The sequence below is a fragment of the Myotis myotis genome, unplaced genomic scaffold, assembly GCF_014108235.1.
Source record: "Myotis myotis isolate mMyoMyo1 unplaced genomic scaffold, mMyoMyo1.p scaffold_m19_p_10, whole genome shotgun sequence".
NCBI classification, from domain to species: Eukaryota; Metazoa; Chordata; class Mammalia; order Chiroptera; family Vespertilionidae; genus Myotis; species Myotis myotis.
In genome coordinates this window covers 17,849,711-17,862,081 of record NW_023416314.1, presented here as the reverse complement: position 1 = coordinate 17,862,081, position 12,371 = coordinate 17,849,711, and the positions used below count along the sequence as shown (strand labels likewise).

The window sequence follows — 12,371 nt, the reverse complement described above, 5'->3', positions numbered from 1 at the left end:
TAGTTAAGTGGCAGACCTGGGATTTGAACCTAAGTGTGTATGACTCCAAAGCTCATACTTTTAACCACTACCCTATACTATATCATCAGGAATGTATATAATAATATTTTATTAATGTATTATGTTATTTTATATAATAACATTTTGTATTATGTTACACCAAAAATCTATTTTGAACTACATGTTTTATTCAGGAAGTCCTTACTCTTGTTGCCTTAAAATTTCTTCAACCTAATCATCGAGCACATAGCCCCAAAGGTTACATAAGATGAATTTGAGGCGTTTGTGCACATGTTTTGTATGTTAACACCAGTGCTGCCTTTAAGAAATCCAGAATTGTACTTTCCTTGTCAACTTTTGCTTTGAAATGGAATTATAGCAGCTACCATGGGTTGTTTATACTGAGTTTCCTTAAACTTGAAATGGTTTGCCTTTGGAGATTTCTCTTTCAAACTAGATAGGAAATATGCATATTTTCTTTCAAAGACACTGAGGTTGTTACTGTAACATTTCATAGTAACATTTCATTTATTCTGGTAGACTGAAATATGAAAAATATCAGCAAATTAAATCTGGATAGAATCTGCCTTTGTCCTGACAACAAAATTCAAACATATTTTGGTATTGTTCACTAATTAAATTTACTAATTTGGAACTTTGTGTGTAAATATGAGTAAAGTGTTTAGCATCATTAAATCATGTCAACTAAGAAAGGCAGTACAGTGGGAAGGGAGAGCCGGTGCCTGGAGTCAGCAAAGCCCGAGTTCAGTCTGCTCACACACACTGTGCGTCCCGGGCCGTTTAACCATCTCTCTGACCCTTACCTTCCTCCATGTAAAAAAATCTAAGTCTTGAACTGGAACATCTCTGGAAGCCATTACAAAGCTACAACTGAAATTTTGTCAACTTATTCTACATCCTAAAATATTCATTTCAAAGTTTTTAATTTCCCCCACTTTTGTTATATACTAAAAAGAAGGAAATCAACACCCTTTTTTAAACACTTGGCAAATTGCTTTACTTGAAGAGGAGTAAAGGTTTTCCAGATTGAGCCATTTTTAAAGAGTCAAGGCCTGTAATAAACGTATAAAATAATATTGGACTCATGCCAGTGCAGATGCCTCCCTCTGCCTATGGACGTTCATACAGATTCACAGCGTACCTTCATCATCATAGTCTCGTCTGAGGCCCAACTGATCTGATAGAGACAGTATTTCCCCATAAGACAAATTCTGCATGTTTGTTCTTTCATTAACCTAGTTCACCTGTTTACACCCTAAAATCCCTCTGTATTTATATACAGAATAAGAGGAGGGAGATGGCTCTCTAGTTCTGCTTATGGGCATAGTTCTCTCTCTTCATATCCGAAATACCCGATACCTGCCTAGAGCTGACATCAAATCAGGAAGAAAACATGTCCCAGATGCTGAATCAAAAGTAGCTAACAGAATTAATGTTGATTGGAGGGAACCACAAACCACAAGGACTACAAGACACACCTTACAGTACCAGTTAGCTACCCATTTCCCGCTGGCACATGGATGGCATCTCACATGCAGAACACACTTCCATAGGTGTTGATGTGCATTCCCTATACTCTCATCTTTTCATTTTCCTCTCAAGAAAGCTTATTTAAATGCAAGTAAGAATTACATTATTATAGTGAAAACCTTGAATGTGATCTGTTATTAAGAGAACTAATCATTTATACATATTGATACTTAGTAAATCCCTTGGGAAATGCCTTGACTCATGACACTGAGGTTGGTTGTTGCCCTAGGGTTGTCAGAAAGCTCCATGGTTTCCGCAATAGAAGTAACCCTGAATTGCTCCATCAGTGCCAAGCGGCATCTGACATCACTTCCATGCACACTGCACATCTATTGATTACCTATACTCTTTAAATCAAGCAAGACTTACATACGCACTAACCCTGACTTGACTTCAGATATGAGGGTATGACATAATCTTATACAATACCCTCATTTTGGAAACAGTTCTAATGTTATTAAGACTAGCAAAGTTTCAACAGAAGTGATATTAGAAATATATGGTAGAAGTGATAAAAGTGATATTTTTTCTAGATGAAAAATCAGATTGACTTTTACTGCCATATTTCTAGACATACTTGTCAAACTTACACCCATTTTCCATTTAATTCTTATTACTATAGCTTTGGAAAATGGAGATACCCTTAACATTTAATTACATCTAACAGAAAAATATGGAAAAATTCAATATAGATTAATTATAGATTGAAATATTTGTTTTTTTGTGATGAGCTTTAGCCTTTTCTAGCATTTTGGTGTATTGTGTGTGTGATTTTTATTGTTGTGGCGTTTTTTGTGTGTTTTCTTGTTTTTGTTTTTTGCTTTTGTCTTGTATGTAAAATATGGGCTGCTTTTCTTTTTATTAAAACCAAAAACCTCTCCTCGTTTTCATAAAATCGTATGCAATTATCTCCTTGCGAATGGAGATACCACAGCTCAAATTAGAACCCAACATTCATGAGGTGTTATTCCTCCAATCAGTTTTCAGCTGAAACTGAGCTCAGTGGGATTTATGTGAACTTGAAAATTAATAAATTGGCATATTCATTGTAAAATACAAGATATAATTTCCTGTCTTTGCCAGATGATCCATTTGGATTAGTGTCTGTAAAAGTTCAACTACAGCTTTTTTCACTGAATTTTTAAATAATGAAACCATAACCCTTCTCCCAAGGAGTTTATTAAACCCTCCTTTGATTAATGCTGTTACCCACTGCTCCTGGGAAGTCAGATGTATAATCAATATTTCAAGCACAGCCCCCCATATTACTTGGAGAAGTCCTGCTGCTAGGTCACTTAATACAAATGTATCATCTAAATTCATGAACATGGTAATGCTGTTCCAAATTTTCAATCTAACAGAAACTGAAATCTATCAATCAGTCTGTCCATTTCCTATGCCAAGATTGGAGTGCAGTTAACCATGCCCTCATTACAATATCAGAGAGAGATATCTTTTCAAGTCTTTGAGTCTATTAAATATAACACGAGTAAGATCTCAGAAATAGATTCTTGAATTTTCATCAAATTACCTGAGTATAATAGAAGTGAGAGTGGCAGGAAACATCCTGTGGTTTACAGATCAGGAGAGTTTTAGAGACGCGTGAATGTGACAGGATCTATGAGGAGCAGTGCAGCTATGATTCTAATTTATCAAAATTCCATAAAAGATTTTAAAATTTAATAGTAAGCTCGTGGCAGGTTAAATAGGAAATGTGGAGGTCTAGGGAGTTTCTGGCAAGACTTGTAGAACCCAGGTGGGGATCCCAACATCAATAGTCGTGAGGGAAGTCAGCAGTGGAGGGGCAAGGAGAAGAGAGAGCAATAACAAAGGGTGTGTATTACACAGACACATACACAGAAGCAGAATAGCATAGTGGTTAGCCCTAACTGCCTTGTTCAAAACCTCTCTCCACCCACTTGCAGCTGTGTGACTTTGGGCAAATTGCTTATCTCTCTGCCCCTCAATTTCCTCATCTGAAAATAGTGACAGTAGGGTTGTTAGAGGATCAATTAATACATATAAGAAATATGAATAGGGTTTGACACATGTCAAATGCTCAGAAATTGGCAATTATTACCTTTGTTTTTGCTCCTTATCTATTTTTTATTGATTTCAAAGAGGAAGGGAGAAGGAGAGGGAGAGGGAGATGGAAACATCAATGATGAGAGAAAATCATTGACCTGTTGCCTCCTGCATGCCCCACACTGGGGATCAAACCACTCAACCACTGCTGTGCTGCTCTTTATTTTTAATTTGATTCCATTCATTACTCTGTCAGTTATTTGGAGGTAATTGGGCAGCGAGAAAGTGAATTATATATGTTTCCTATAAAATCTCTCTCCATGCCCCCCAACTGACTAGAGATGGAGAATGAGCCAGCCACTTCCTTGGAGCCCATTTTACAACAGAGGACATGAGTTCTAGTTGGGACTCGTGCAGAGCTGGAAGCAGAGTTTAGATATGTCACATTTTTCCTCTGCAAAATGAGGACATGGGTTTAAAACATAGGTTTATAATCCCGAAGCCTATAGAGGTCAGGTAAGAAATAGAAATAAGTGAAGTATTCTCAGTGTGATAAAATAGGGACTCTTCTGAAAGAACATGCCCTGACTAATGGGGCCAGCTGCTAATTCTCATCCACCAACACCCAAGTATTCAGGATTGATATTACCCGTTTGTCCCAAAGAAGCCAGAAGTTTTTATTTTTACATGAAATGTTAGAATAACTTAATTTAATACATTATTTAGACAAAAAGATGACTGGAGACCAACTGCCCATCCATTGTGAGCTTTGATCCAAGTGTCTCTGGAAAATTCTTTGTAGTTGTGACCTTCCATCACTCAGGGACAATGGGATACCCAAATAGCTAGTTCCAATCCAACCCAGATATGCTGTGACCCAGTCATTTACTCCTGCCTACAGACAAACTTCATTGTTAGAGCTTGAAATGATTGATTGATTGATAATTTATCTTTATTGTTGAATGTATGACAGATGTCTCCTTTTTCTTCCCATTGACTCCCTCCATCTTACTCCACCCCCTCCCAGGCCTTCAGTGCAGTATTACAGACAAACTTTTTGATTCACACAAGAATATTCACTTGGCTGTGAATGGCACATACTGAAACCCTTGGAAGTAAACTGACTGAGATTATGATTTCACTTGCTGAAATTTCAAGTTTAGGTATTATTTTGGTGTAATATGTACATCTACTTCTGTTATTATGTACATCTAGAAGGTGAAACAAATGAAAAAAAATGACTCTTCAGTTCTTGATTTATTTACCCTTATTTAATTAGATGCAACTATAATGTTTAGCCTGCAAGAATGCAAATGTGAAATGTCAGCTTGGGTTTGACCCTGATTTAATATCCTCAGAGCTTATAAATAGAAATCAGGATGCTTGTTTGAGAAATAGGTTTCTGAATATTTATCTTTTTTAACTTTTCTTATTTTTTACTTTTTTAAAACTTTCTTATGGTTGTTTGAGAAATACTTAAATTTGTGTAGTGCTACAGAAAGCTGATAGAGAAATACTTTTTCTAGACCTGGAAAGAGATATAAAAGCTGCCACCTAACCACATATTTTGTGCTTCTGAAATTATTTATCCCCCTGCAAAGATGTAATTGCTTCAATAATATAAAAGCTGAAATGAGGCATTTGGCATACAAATCTCTGCAATGCATTCATTTAAAAGATAAGCAAAACTGCTTCCAAATAGCCAATTTACCCTGAGTGGCTGTCTTTGAAATCCGTAGATCATATCCGAACTCCTGGAGATCAGGGTGTACACATCTTGAGAACATGAGCATTTCCTTTCCTTTACTTGCAAAATCAAGAATCTTACTTCTGTTAAATAGCAATGAAAAAACTTTTTTTGCAAGCCAGCCTACATGAATTTTAGAATAAAATAGTAGAAACTTTCCCCAGAATTTTTTTTAAAAAATCAGGTAAATGCACTAATAACAGGCAGTTGCAAAGTGAGATGAGGGAAACCACTAGCAAAAGTAAATAATAAAATATATTCAAAGAGGGACAGAATGAGAAATTAAAGTTTATACCATGACAGGAATTTATGTCAGCTTCCATGTAAAGATTAATGTGAATTCACCACAGCACTTTGAATTAACGCAATCATAGCATGTGATCTTAATGAATGCTTTACCAAAAGAAAATCATTCTCTGTGCAGACATGTACCTTTGAAAATCTTCTGTGGACTCCTTTTACAATAACAAAGGCAGATGTTTGATTGATATTTCTCAACTAATACTACGCATAGGCTCTCCAAATAGATGTGTGACTACCTTCCATTGGAAATGGAAAAATCTCCACACACACACACAAAAAAAATTGTTAGAATTCTTTCTATATTTCTCGTAATGACTTTTAAAACTTTTATTTAGAATTCTGTCTTTGGCATATGGTTGCCTAAATCTAAAACAAACAAAAAACAACAACAGCAACAAAAAACATTTTCGACAGAGTAATCTGAGCTCTTACCAGTGATATGGAGCTAATATTAAAGTCTCTACAGATTTTAAGGGATAGTTTTTTAAATCAAATTTGTACAGAACTATTTGAACTAATGTATAGCCTTTATTCTGTCATTTCATTGCATATGTGTTTGTGACATAGTATTTATGATTCCGCAGTGTCAAAGCTGAAAATATTTTTTTCCTCACATCAAGTGCAACCTCAAAGTGCTGCTCTTGATGGATGCCAGTCAGACATGGTGCACTGGAAAAAAAAATAGTGAGAAATGTCGCTGAGCATAGCAACAGCCTGGAGACCTTCAGGGACTGTTCCTTTTCTCCCTACAGTTGTCTTAAAAGTCAGCTCATGCCTTTTAAATACCGTGATTCATAACATATTCCTTATACAATCATGGAAATGTGGTTTTGTGGTTGGAACAACAAAACAACTCATGTAATTTAGACTCTTTGTGCCTGCAACGGCTAAAAAAATAAAATGATAATAACTGGTATTTTGTGAATGAATATTTTAAGTACCAAGGACTGTGCTCAATATTTCGTATGTGTTATTCCAATTAAAACTAATCTAAAAAATCTCTAAGCTAAACTCTTATTATGCGCACATTACAAATGAGGGCACTGGGCTTAGGAAAAGATGAAGCTACTTGCCTTAAGGTAAATAAATATATAATGTTTTTGAATGCAAACAGCACAGAAAAAAAAAAAAAAAAGGCCAATCCTGACACCTAGTCCATGCTTTTGATCTTTATGGTACATGGCAGGCAATTTAAGTCAAACAATTTAACTTCTCCAGAAATGTCCTAGTTAATCCAAGGACAAAGATCTTCTCTGCTCATCTTCCTAGATTCGTCATTGGTAAGGTTTGATGAGACTTGACCGAAGTATAGAAATCCAAAAAGATCGACTTTTTATCTGGTGTTTTTTGGAACTACCACAGCACTTCATTGCAAAAAGATGGTGGAAAAAGTAACATCTTTGATGGACATTAACTTGCTACCATTGTGGTTTATTATTTCCACTTTCCTTCCTACAGAACCCAGTGCCGCTCCCACGGATGTCAAAGCTACAAGTGTGTCCATGTCAGAGATTCTTATTGCATGGAAACATCTGAAAGAGAGCCTAGGAAGACCACAGGGATTTGAGGTATGAACAGAATTATTGAAAACAGGCCTTGTTATTTCTGCTGGCATCGCGTTCTCCTAAAGAGCTGGTTTGGTGACATTTTAACAGAATTACATTCCTTTGAAATTTTTCTTGGTGGCAAAGAAAGTAAGAAATATACTATTTTATGGACATGTATTATGTTGCTCATTAGCTGGCTTATTTTTCAGTATGTTTCCATAGCACCATGCAAAGATTTTTTTTTTTTATAAAAAGACAGATGAAAATAGACCTATTTCAATAGCTACAGGTGGCTACTTACTGTTATCCAATTTATTGGTTGTTAAGAATTTTTTTTGTATATTTTCCTCTAATAATTAAATGTATAAAATAAGTCTTTCTACTATATTGTCCTTGGCAAATCTTACCCCCTACTGCTAAATTCTCAAATTTGTTTGGAGCTTTGTGATCTGTGCTTTTTTTTTGAAATGACTTCTCATTCCTTAAATTTTTCTATTTTTAAACACAGTTATGTCAGCCTTATAATGGTGAACATTTTATAACAACTCATCAACTTAATGAAATGTTAGCCTCCAGGAGTGTGGGCAGTCTGTGAACTTGGATATTCCACAAAAACAAGATCCCTATTCCTCACGTAGCTCTTGTTCTTGCCTTCACCAGAACTGGGGGTAGTGGTTGGGGGGTAATTTCTAAAAGACAAGAAAGAATTAGCACCCAACCCAATATCTCAGTTGCCTTTAAACTTTTTCTTTTTCTTTTTGCTGTTTTAACCCCACTAAGAGAAAATCATCTTGATTTTTGAAAAATGATCAAGTATAGAACTTGTACACCAACACAAGCTTTTCCTTATTCTATTAGAGTTTTTAAATAATGTGTGAGAACTATTTGAATAATATACAGCTAGTATTAAAAAATGATTACTGTGATAAAGAGTTTTTACAATATTTCTAAGTGACAGCAAGGACCATGTACTAGTATAAGGACAAATTACCTAGACAAAAATCATGGATTCTTCTCTACAGTCTTGCTTCAATTCATTATTTGGTGATAGGTAATTTAGCATTTATCTGATCATTATTGCACATTCATTTTATTAAAATCACTCTTTTTCCTATCCATGCTTCAGGAACCATGTCTGATCACCAGGACTGGTAGTACTTGGTTCATGGCACCTACAATATATACTTGTTGAGTGAATGAATATCTGCGCTTCACAATCATCCTCTTCTAATACCAATATAGAAGATATGGGGGTGCTCTTCCCAGCTCTCCTTCACTGGGCCACTGCACCATCCCCCAGCTGCTGTGAGTGCTGGCTAATGGTTCTCAGCTTCTCTCTGGAGAATTGCCCTCTCCTGAGGGGCACTGTCTTACCTGAAAAGTCACCTTCCCTACAAACAGGCAACCCAACCCAAGGCCAATGGCTGACTCTGACTGACACTAGTCCCTTCCTCAAGGAGGAAACAAACTTATGATGCGGTTTATAATTTGGAGCGTTGCTGGGTGCATCCGACTAGGGCCAGGTTACCTGGGACCACACTCTTGCTCGGCTCCCTCTTCTTTCACACTCTCCTTTCCTCCCTTCCTACAGTCTACTGTAAGCACGCTCACAATAAACCAAATGCACTCAAATCTCCGTCTCAAGCTCTGCTTCTAAGGAAACCAACCTAAAACAACTCTGTAAATATAGGTCCACCTCGACCCCTCCATCAGAGCGTCTGGTGTGCACACTTTTAGAAAGCCACAGAGTGTATTCTGGCGTGCAGAGGAATGAGGATCCGGTCTCCTATAGGTCAAAGCCGTGCTCCTCTCACGCAGCCAGCCCCTCTCCACCTTTGTTCTGCCTGCCCTCAGAGCATGACCTTCACTTTCCCACCATGATTCACCTGTAATAACAGTTTTCTGTGAGGTCCTGCAAAGATCACATATGATTTAGATTTGTGCACAATTCTTCTCTTCCTAAAAAATAAACCATTCATTTATTAATCCAACAAATATGTATTGAAGGTATACTAATACTAAATTTTATGCTAGGCATAGAACAATAGACAAAAAAATAAAGTCGCTGTTCTTGTGGAGATTATATTGTAGTAGTGGGGACAAGCAGTAAACAAGCTAACAAATAAGTGTGTGACATAATGTCAAGTGATGATAAATTCTGTATAGAAAATCAAACTGGACGTGAAGGTAGAGAGTGAAAGAGTCAGCTATTTTTAGAGGTTTGAGAAGTCACCGTTTCTGAGGTTTTGCCATTTGAGTAGAAACATGACCAAATGAGAGAGAGAAGCAGAGAGGGCAGCAAACTCAAAGGCTCTGAAGTCAGAGCAAGCAGGCCTTGTTCAAAGAACAAAAAGGAAGAGATTCTGGTGAGAGAGCAGTGAACAACAGGGAGGTTGGCAGCATGGTGATGGAGAAATCACCAGGATAAAACCAGGTTACACAGGGTCTTGTGACCTGCAAAAAATGGAGTTCAGATTTAATCCTAATTAGGAAGCGAGGCCATTAAAGGGTGTTAAAGAGTCAAGTCAGGGTATGACATTTAAAAGCCTCTTTCAGTCTAGAGGGGAGAGAATAGACCTCAGAGATGACATCAGGAGGAACAGCACAGTTAGTACAACCTAGGTAACAATGAGGTTGCTTTCAACTACAACCGTAGCAGTGGAGTTAATGAGAAATGGACCTTTTAAGATACATTTTGAATTGGAGGTGTAACAGGATTTGATAATAAATTGAAGGTGGAGCATTACCAAAGATAATTTCAGAGATTTTTTGACCCAAGAAAGTGAGTGAATGACATATCAATTACATATATGAGAAATAGAGAAGAGCACATTTTTCAAAGGAAAAAAAATCAAGGATTCTGTTTAGATGTGTTAAACTTTGTAAGCCTTTTTATTTCCAGAAATAGTTGTCAAGTGGGTTTTGTGTTAAGAAAAAGGTAAGAGTTAGAGCTGTAGCTCTGAGGAATCATCAGTGTATAGGTGGTTTGTATGCATGTGCTGGCTGAGCTTACCAGGTGTTGATAGAAATGTCTGAGAATTGACCCTCTGGTGCCTCACCATTTGGAACTCAGGAAAGAAACAGGATCTGGCCAAAGAAACTAAGGGAGAGACTGAAGAAATTCAGAAGCCAAAGGAGGAATTTTAAGATGGAGTGAGCTTCTGAGTCAAATGCTCCTGGGAAACTCAGAAAGATGAGGCCTAAGATTGCCCAGCGGGTATGGCACGCAGAGACCCCGCTGATCTTGGTGCTCTCACCATGACTTACTGTAATAACAGCTCTCTGTGAGGTTTCACGGAATGCTGATGATCAAAGGTTGACTGGAGAGCAGGATCAAGATCATTCAACAGTAGCACTCAGAAGTGTCAGAGCACAATGTTTGTACTAAGCCTATTTCATTCAAAATGACAAATTATCACAAGCAAAAAGGGAATATTTCTAAGGATCAAACAGTAATAGGAAATGCATCAAATTCTAGAACAATCATCACAATGACCACATTTTTTTTAAGTTAAAATAAATCAACTCAAATTCTGACAACTATTTTTACATATGGAAACAACATAAAATCCAAGGGCACAGGAACATTTATGCTAATTTTATAGTGCATTATAAATTGTAGTTTTAAAAATATGGCATCTTGTTACCAAAAAAGTCAATATCTTTTAATGGGGAAATTAAATGTATACTTTTTATAATCAGAAAATAATTAAAACTTCATATACTTCAGTGGCCAACTATTACATTAACTGTTATTTTAAGTAGAATATAACCAGCAAAGATGATTTTTTTTATTGAGACTATCTCATAACTGTATGGTTGCATGTAGATTTAAAAATAAGTGTGATGTAAGTAAAGCTTATCAACATCATCCCCATCCTCTCTGTTCTGCATTTTCATCCCTTTAAGGAGAACTCTACCTCTTCTGTTCACCATACCTACCTTGGAACTTATGGCTTTCATCATCTTATTATTTTTTTCTTTTATCAGTTTTCTTTTCTCTTAGTAAATGATCTCCCCAACTAAAGATTACTAAAAGGTAGTAACACCCTAAAGCTTAATATTTCATCTCACCACTATCTTTCTCCTCTATTCTATCCCAACCACAATCCTAGCTGTATTTACTAATGGTAGAATTATAAGCATGGTGACAAAAAAACAAAATATATATATTCCTATGAGTCATTTGTTTGGTTATTATTTCAGCTTTACCTATAATGTCTGAAAGAGCTAGTTACTATAAAGGCAGTAGGTGCCATTTTGAAAGGAGTGGAGGTGGTGTTCAGGGCCACCTCTCTTTTTCCCCCTGAATTGAAATGCGTGAATAAGTTAGAAAAGGTTCTACTCTTATGAATATTTTATTCTAATGGGAAAGACAAATAACATATAAACAAGCAAACAAGTGGGTAAAATAAACTTAGGTAAGAATACATATAGAACTTCAAAGGTAGAACACATCTGGTTCCTTTAAGGAACAGAAGGAAGTGGAGCTACTGCACCTTGGTGAGCAGTGGTGTGAATGGAATTAAAAGTAATAGGAGAGTTAAGTGGACAGAGACAAATTATGTAGGAATATATATATTATAGAAAGAATTTGTGTTTTATTTCAAGTGCAATGGAAAGCTGTTGGGGCAAATGTGTCTGATTTACATTTTTTTAAAACATCACTCTGGTTGTTCTTTTTTTTTTAATTTTTTTTTTTTATTATTAGTTAAGGTATTACAAATGTGTCCTCATCCCCCCCCCATTAACCCCCAACCTCCCCCCCACACACAAACTCATGCTCCCATCCCCCCGTTGTCCATGTCCATTGGTTTGGCTTATATACATGTATACAAGTCCTTCGGTTGATCTCTTCCCCTTACCCCCGCCCTCCCCTACTTTCCTTCTGGGGATTGATACACTCTGGTTGTTCTTAGTGAAGAATACAAGAAGGGGAGAAAGTCCAGAAGTAGAAATTAGGAGGTTATCACAATAATCCAAGCAAGAAATGATGGTTACTTAGACTAGGTCCTAACAGTGGAACAGGACATATTTTAGAGGCAGGTCAACAGGATTTGCTGACTGATCAAATGTGGATGGAAAGGAAATGATTCCTACATTACTGACTTGAACAGATTTCAAGGTAAAAAAATAATTCTATTTTGGCTAAATTCAATTTGAAATGCCGATTAGAAATCTAAAAGAATAAGTCAGTT

General features: G+C 36.5%; 1 protein-coding gene across 1 annotated transcript in view; it reads left to right on the top strand.

Moving 5' to 3' along the window:
- The window catches only part of CNTN5 (contactin 5), a gene marked incomplete at its 5' end in the record, with an annotated part of 450,105 nt that overhangs the window by 399,894 nt on the left and 37,840 nt on the right, over positions 1–12,371 (top strand). Inside the window, one exon of the mRNA XM_036323984.1 lies at positions 7,085–7,194. Within this exon, the coding sequence (XP_036179877.1) occupies positions 7,085–7,194 (110 nt within the window). The remainder of the gene's footprint in view (positions 1–7,084; positions 7,195–12,371) is intronic.